Source organism: Quercus suber, unplaced genomic scaffold (assembly GCF_002906115.3).
Source record: "Quercus suber isolate HL8 unplaced genomic scaffold, Cork oak 2.0 scaffold_269, whole genome shotgun sequence".
In the NCBI taxonomy this organism is placed as follows: domain Eukaryota; kingdom Viridiplantae; phylum Streptophyta; class Magnoliopsida; order Fagales; family Fagaceae; genus Quercus; species Quercus suber.
In genome coordinates, this window is record NW_027069725.1 from 447,407 (window position 1) to 455,912 (window position 8,506).

The window sequence follows — 8,506 nt, forward strand, 5'->3', positions numbered from 1 at the left end:
ACACTATGTAAAAGAAACGCCACCCTTATTGTTACTACATACAGAAATGCCAATTCTCTATTGCATTGGACTTTAGATAGCCTACATGCGATCACTATTAATTGATCAATTGAGAGACGAAACCATGATTTCATCATTAGGAGACCAAAGTTTGAACATAAAAGTTTTTACCACTTAAGACTGGGAAATTTATAATATATGAAAAATAAAACTACCAATTATTCGGTGTTACCAAAATATAAATAAAAGAAAAGATTCAATAAGAGTTTCTTAATATTTATTTAGTGTTAACTTAATTATTTATCATGATGTTATTAAACTTAAGTTGTTGTTGTTGTTGTTGTTGTTTTTTTATCTCGAACTTTTATCTTTTTGCAGTGTTTTTTTTTTTTTTTTGCATCACCACCAATCTTTCATAGAACGATTACTTAGAACTATTGCCTGTTGCGCCGGTCAGCGCACTAATCCTTCCCACAGACGGCGCCAATTGTAGGGTCATTTTTTGTTGCCTAAGCCCAAAGGATATGGGTTAAAGGCCCAACGAACCCGGAACAATGAATTTGTAGAGAGTGGATCGAAGGTTTAGACGCTGGCCGGCGTTCACGAAGCATGAACTCCTTACTCCTTTCTCTTTTATTGAAAAAATACTTAGAACAGCTTATAACTGGGGGATGCTCCTCGGCCCATGGCCGAGGAGGCTTTTCTCCCTCTCACCCCCCAAGACCTTCTCCTATACATTTTCCTCACATTTCTTATATATCCTCATCTTCTTCCTCCTATTGATCATCTATTGGCCTTCCTCCTGACCGCCTATCCCATCAAAGGTCATATCCGTGCTCAAGTGGTTCACCCTAATCGATGTCGCCCTGGCAAGGGGTTACATCCCCATTAATGCGGCCAGAGGGGTTAGGTGAACGTATTCAATGGCGTGGTGACGGTTCGCCTAGAGCTTGCCCTTCTCCGCACCGAGGTCTCGGACGACCGAGGATAGGGTCATCCTCGGACCCATCGTGCGTCCTCGGCGTGGGCCATTTGGGCCTGGGTTGAAGTAGGCCTTGGCTACTCGATTTTTTGGCCCCACAGGTGTGAAAGGATAATTTGGTAATTGCTCTGTGAGTCCAATGGATAGGTATCAAATGCGCATCCAGCTTTTCCAAAATAGAGCCCTGAGCTGCTTTCAGTGATATGCGCGTTTCTTCACAAATATAAAACACAACTTTTTTCAAAAAGTTGCGTTTTGTGCTAAACCAAACGCACATAAAGGGCTGGCTTTTTCAAAACGTGCATTTTGGGCTCAAAACGTTGAAACAAATGGGCACTTATTACTGACTTGGGGTTTTACTTGTCATTCTTTCTTTTTCTCTTTCTTTTTTCATATGACAAATCTAATAATTTGGTTTCCTGTGTGGATAGGCCAATCACCCAAGTAGAGAAGCGACTTCATATGACAAACTAATAATTTAGTTGCTCCTCCTAGGCTCCTACCATTCTTGTTCACATAAAAAAAAAAAATGTAGATAGGAAAATTGAAACTCGAACCAAAGTTATCTTTTCCGTTTCCTAAATATCTCTATGGAATGTTTCGCAACTTATGAATTTTGTTCAAATTAGTTTCAAATTAATTCCAATAAATAAATCAATTTAGCTGTAGATTTGTTTAGGTTCATATGTAATTTGTTTTGTCTAAAGAGTAAATTGCTTTTTCTGTTTGAAAAACCCATGATTTGAAAACATGGTCCACAATCTGCCGTTTATCGTCAAAGAAAATATGGTCGACAATCTGCCGTGTATCCTCAAAAAATGTATGGTCGACACTCTGCCGTTTATCCTAAAAAAATACATGGTCGACAATCACAGTTCAACTGTCTAATGATATGCTTTCAAATTTTAAGTCAGTTAATTTTGTGAATCTGCATGTGAAGGTTTTCTTTAATTAATACATGTAAAGAAATGGACATTTTAACTTTACACTAGTTCAACTTTTGATTTGCTCTAAGAGAATTAAAGCATGGTGTAAAAAACATTCTCTCCTCTTTTATGTGTGTGTTAAAAATACTTAATATTTAAAAAAAAAAAAAGTATGGTGTAAAAATAAAACATAGAAACACATGTATAAAAGTCTTAATTTGTTTTACTTGAAACAAAGTTAGTGAACTGATCATGAGAAGCAAGATATTTTTTATTTGTTCAACTTTATTATTGTATACAGCAAAATTTATTGGATGTGGTGATTGGTTATTGTTAAAAAAAAAAAAAAATGATATTTAAGTAGTGGGCTTAAATGAGACTTGTAAATATTTGTCACCTTAATAGTTTGTAAAAAATATTATTAAAAATTTGTGACTATAGTATTATTCTTTTAATAATCATGAAAATAATTTTTGTAGCAACAACTTAGGTGAGAAGTCACATATCATATACTAATAGCAATAAAATTATTGCACACACTCACACTCACACTCACTCACTCTCACACATACGAAACTGGGAAAGCCCCACTCCCACCCCAAACGACGTTTCTATCCAACTCTCATTTGTCCTGTAATGAATTGGTCTCCAACGTACTGTACATTGAATATCTAACTCTCATTTGTCCTGTAATGAATTGGTCTCCAACGTACTGTACATTGAAATGCAGCAGTAATCTACAACCAATTTATATATAAGAAGGCAGTTGGACCTCATGGAGAAGTAAAAGAAGCTTAGAATTAAAGAGGTCAGCACTAAGATGGATCTCATTCATGGTGAGGGAGTGAACGAGTTATTTCAGGTTCAATGTCATTTGTATAAACAGGTTTTTAGCTACATAGATTCCATGTCACTTAAATGTGCAATTCAGCTAGCCATTCCTGACACAATCCACAACCATGGCCAACCCATTACTCTCCAAGAGTTGGTCTCTAAGCTTAATATTCACCCCAAAAAAACTAGCTGCGTGCACAGGCTTATGCGTTTATTGGTGCACTCTGGCTTCTTCGCTAAAACTATTGTTCATGAAAATCAAGAAAAAGAAAAAGAAGAAGAAGCCTATACTCTCACACCTTCTTCTAGGCTTATCCTCAAAGATAATGTCACTAGCTTATCACCATTTGTTCTGGCAATGCTTGATCCTGCACTTGTAAGCCCATGGCAGTTCTTGGGAGATTGGTTTCCGGGGAGTGAGCTCACACCTTTTGAGAAAGCACACGGGAAAGGTGTCTTGGACTATTGCAACCAAAACCCAGAATACAATAACATTTTCAATGAAGGAATGGCTAGTGATTCCCGACTGATGAACTTGGTTGTTAAGGACTACAAGCCCATTTTTGAGGGTTTAGGTTCATTGGTTGATGTTGGAGGTGGTACTGGGACAGTAGCAAGGATTATTTCTGAGGCATTTCCTCACATGAAATGCACTGTGCTTGATCTCCCACATGTTGTTGCCAACTTGCCAGATAGTAAAAATCTAAAATTTGTCGGTGGCGATATGTTTCAATATATCCCTCCTGCAGATGTCATTCTGCTCAAGTATGTGACATACTAATGTGTCTTTAATATTTGAAATAGTATCATCTCAATTTCACTTAAATTTGAGAGTTTATTTGATGGTTAGTACTTTATTTTCTAGATTTAATAGTGTTCAAAGTATCACATTTTTTAAAATTTTATGATATACACTTTTAGACTTGTAAGATTTAATCTAAACAATGAATTGGTGTGCGTTTTTTTAAGTTGATTCCAATTGTTTATTTTGGCCATTAATATTGGCTATAGTAGGTTTTTTTTTTCTTGGTTGGAAGGTGGTAATAGGAATTTTTCTTCATGTGTGCGTGGATGTTGTACTTGGATGTACCATTCATATGATGTAAAAAAGCTCCTTAACCACAATTACTTTCCATAAAACATCTATACAAACAGTAAGATAGAAAGATAATTAAGTAGATATTAGGTAGGTAAATCTGAACAATAAAAATGATAAATTTAAGACTTCCATAGGTGAAAGAATTTCGAAGAATTATTTAACATTATTTGAGGTTGGCTAAATTTAAAAGATGCTAGAGATACGAGGCACTCAAATTTGATAGTTATATTACTGTCTGGCAGTGGATTTTGCATGATTGGAGCGATGAGGAATGTGTCAACATACTGAAAAATTGCAAGGAGGCTATTACGAGCAGAGGTAAGGAAGGAAAGGTAATTATCATAGACGTAGTGGTAAATCAAGAGAAGGATAAACATGATGTTACCACTACAAAGCTCCTCTTTGATGCACTAATGATGGTTGTGCTCACTGGACAAAGAGAAAACAAGAAAGAAATGCTTGGAGAAGCTGTTCTTGGAGGCAGGCTTTAGCCACTACAAAATTGTGTCATCATTTGCATGAAGTCCGTCATTGAGATTATCTTTAGGAGATAAACAAGTACCTATGTATATTAAGCCGGCAAAGACTGTCGACAAAAAAAAAAAAAAAAAAGAATAATGCTTGCCAGTATAGGAATTAAACTACTATCAATCTTGAAACTGCCTATTGTAAGATATCATAATTATTTTAAGTAAAACTCTAATAGATGTATGTTTCAAGAGCTTGAAAATTCTACTTCAACTAAAATTTCCTCTCTCTCTCTCTCTCTCTCTCTCTCTCTCTATATATATATATATATATATAACAAAATAACTGAAATTGAGAAGAAATCATCTGTAAGGCGTAGCCGTGTAGAAACAGAGAAAGAGAATGAGAAATTTGAGGCCACCCACATTCAGGCCGACATCCCACAACCATAACTAGTAAAGAGATTTTAAATAGACTAAAATTTAGATTTGGTTGTTTTGGTTTGATTGATTTGATGGTGTGGGTATATAATCTCTACAAAATCCCCTCTCTCAAAAATTTACTTTAATATTTTTGTTGTTGACGTAACTACAAAAAAATTTGTTACTTGCATGCAAATTGTTTGATAAAATACCCGACTGTTTTTTTTTTTTTTTTCCCAGAATTTGATTGATTCTATACAAATGTCCATTTTGCATTCCATGGAATCCCACGTCACCTAGAGAAGCACATGAGAATGTGTTTATAATGAATGACCTCTCTTTAATGTGTAGAGACATTTTTCCTCACTGCTATGTACTTTGGGAGAGAACAAAAACCGTGAGGGGTATGAGCCTTAAAGCAGACAATATCTACACAGTTGGGGGGGTCATTACAGATGATATCAGAGCCATGCCCTAGCCGGAAGTGTGGGCCCCACACACGAGGACACGTGTGCTCGTAAGGGGGGTGGATTGTAGTGACCCAAAAAGGAGGTCTTGCATTCCATGGAATCCCACACGTCCTCGCGTGTGGGGCCCACACTTCCGGTTAGGGCATAGCTTTGATACCATTTGTAATGACTCCACTCCAATTATGTAGATATTGTCCGCTTTGGGACCCATATTGCTCATAGTTTTGTTCTTCTCCAAAGCACACAGTAGTGGGAGAAAAGACCTCTACACATTAAAGGGAGGTCATTCCTTATAAACACATTCTCATGTGCTTCCCTAAGCGATGTGGAATTCTATAGAATGCAAGACCCCCTTTTAGGTCACTACACCTTTTATTATTGTCTAAAACTAGTCCAACGGCATTAAAGGGACAATAGGCAACTAGATTGATAGTAAGGCTAGCAGTGGCTTCCTATATTTGATTGAATATATATAATAATTTTTTAGTATGAAGATTTAAAGATTTTAAAAGGAGGGTTGGTATTGGATGGATCCCAATCTGGGAATCTGACGATGAAGTTGGTGTTATGATCTTCTATTACACCCATACAATTGTAAATTGTGTGACGGAGAATTTCCCAAGCTGCCTCAACTTGATGAATTGCTTTGCCACAGCGTTTGGGGGAATAGGACTTAGATTGAATATATATAATATTAGAGTGAATTAGATAGTTAAGTGAATAAATCGAGAATTTGAATATATCAGTATTGTCTAGGATAAAATTGTTTAAGTGTGAAAACTGATTTTAAGTGGGAATTGTGTATTGATGGACCTAACTTTGGGGTTCCTAGGTGAAAGGGGAAAAATATCTTGGAATGTCTTATGTGACTGAACGGACCTTAATGTGATCCGCTTGCGTCCTAATGAACGGATCCATCATTTGCATGAGCCCCCAGTGGACGGACCTGATGTGAACGGGCCGGATACGGACGGGGTGAAGAATGGTGGGTTAGTTGTCCATGGGCCTACTGAGCCCCTAATGGGGGATATTTTGACCCATTCTCATAAGGGCCCAAATAGAGTTCGTGCGCTAGTGGGACTCCGGAAATCTTATATACTTGGTAAAAATCTTCCGCATAAGGAAGAGACTTATTCATCACGTTTAGGATTCTATAAGAAGAGTCCTATAAGGAAAAGACTTCCGCGCCAAGGAAGGGATGTCAACCTCAAGCCACTATAAAAGCCCCAATACCCTCACAAGCCAAGGTACGCATAATTAACCCTCTCTAGCACTCTAGAGTTGTGAGCATACTTTCTAACTTAACCTTCGGAGGGAGTTTGGCCGGCACCACACCGGTGTCCTTCGATAGGTTTTCTCTTTTGTTTCGTGCAGGTTAGTATACGAAGCGAGAGGGGCATCATGCGATTCATTGGTGAATTTTCTTGATTCATCAGTTGGCGCCATCTGTGGGAAAACGAGTAATTAAGCCATATTATCGTCTCCCAGACTAAAAGGTTGCATGGTACTCACTCGCTCAATGGCAACTACTAATGACGTGCAAGGAGAAGAACCCCCCACGACTGCCCTCAAGAGACAAGTTCGCACCCTCAGTACCGCAGTGGAGCGTCTCACCAGACAGAACCTCGACTTGGAGGAACAGCTGCGCCAGAAGAATGCAGCACTAAATGACCGGCCTGGAGATTAGGAAGGGACTAGCGCTCCAAACAGGAATCAGGAGAGACCTGAGGGCAGCCATGCCCCAAGCAGGCCAGAGGGGCAGCACGTGAACATGCCATCCCTCACGGATGCGACTCCACCACATATTGCCGCCGAGATGCAGGCAATGAGGGAACAGATGGAGGTCATGATGAACGCCCTCAAGGGACGAGTCTCAAGTGATCTTGACGATCTGGTCAATCGTACCGACTCACCCTTCACTACGGCCGTAAACTCCTTCCCCCTACCCCATAAGTTTCGCATGCCGAACATAGACAGCTATGACGGGGTGAAGGATCCTCTGGATCACCTGGAAACCTTCAAAACCTTGATGCATCTACAGGGGGTACCGGACGAAATCATGTGCAGGGCCTTCCCAGCTACATTGAAGGGTTTCGCGAGGGTTTGGTTCAGTCGGCTGACACCGAACTCCATCAGCACTTTCAAAGAACTGAGCGCTCAATTCACCTCACACTTCATAGGGGGACACAGGTACAAGAGGTCCACAGCGTGTTTGATGAGCATCAGGCAGAGAGAAGATGAGACGCTAAGATCTTACATAACCCGCTTCAATAAGGAAGCACTCTCAATTGATGAAGCCGACGACAAGATACTGGTGGCAGCTTTTACGAACGGATTGTGGAAGGGCAAGTTTTTGTTCTCACTATACAAAAACGACCCCAAAACCATGTCGGAGGTCCTCTACAGGGCCACCAAGTACATGAACGCGGAAGACGCACTGCTTGCACGGGAAGAAAGGCCCAAGAAGAGGGAACGCCAGGTGGACATGCGCCAGGACCAAGGGCAGAAAAGACCAAGGACGGGAGACAGAAGGGACGAAAGATGCCCTAAGCCCCCGAGCGGGAGGTTCACAAGTTTCACCCCCCTAAACGCCCTGATTGACCAAGTCTTGATGCAAATCAAAGACGAGGAGACACTGACATTCCCGGGAAAGCTAAAAAGTGACCAAGCAAATGGTCGCGAGACAAATATTGTTGTTTCCGCCGAGACCATGGCCACGACATGGCCGAATGCTACGACCTAAAACAGCAGATTGAAGCCCTCATTAGACAAGGGAAGTTGCAGAAGTTCGTCAACAAAGAAAAAACGGACCATAATCGCCAAGAGCAGGCCCCCCGACGGGATAACGAGCGCCCGAGACCCCCCATTGGAGACATAAGGATGATAGTGGGGGGAACCGCATCTGCCGGATCTTCCAAAAAGGCTCGAAAGACGTACCTCAGATTGGTCCTGAACGTCCACATGACGGGCTCGAGGCCCAATACCACACGGATGGAGAGCCCTATTATAGGATTCACCGAAGAAGACGCAAGGAGACTTCATCATCCGCACGATGATGCGCTGGTCGTCAGTATACGTGTGGGGGACTACAACGTACACCGGGTGCTAATCGACAATGGCAGCTCAGCAGACATTCTATATTATCCAGCATTCCAGCAAATGGGGATAGACAGAGCACGATTGATGCCGGCAAGTGCTCCCCTTGTCGGTTTCGGAGGGACCAGGGTATTCCCAATAGGTTCCGTCACACTCCCGGTAACGGTAGGTGATTACCCACAAGAACTCACTAGGAATGTAATGTTCCT

General features: G+C 40.5%; 2 protein-coding genes across 2 annotated transcripts; both read left to right on the forward strand.

Moving 5' to 3' along the window:
- The first annotated feature begins 2,691 nt into the window (after positions 1-2,691).
- LOC112022291 (trans-resveratrol di-O-methyltransferase) lies at positions 2,692-4,332 on the forward strand. The gene is made up of 2 exons (XM_065781535.1): positions 2,692-3,511; positions 4,084-4,332. Exons 1-2 carry the CDS (start codon positions 2,729-2,731, stop codon positions 4,330-4,332), a joined length of 1,032 nt encoding a protein of 343 aa, XP_065637607.1. The 5' UTR covers positions 2,692-2,728.
- A 2,640-nt stretch (positions 4,333-6,972) lies between these two features.
- LOC136070908 (uncharacterized) lies at positions 6,973-7,944 on the forward strand. The gene has a single exon (XM_065781530.1). It carries the CDS (start codon positions 6,973-6,975, stop codon positions 7,942-7,944), a length of 972 nt encoding a protein of 323 aa, XP_065637602.1.
- The last annotated feature ends 562 nt before the right edge of the window (positions 7,945-8,506 follow it).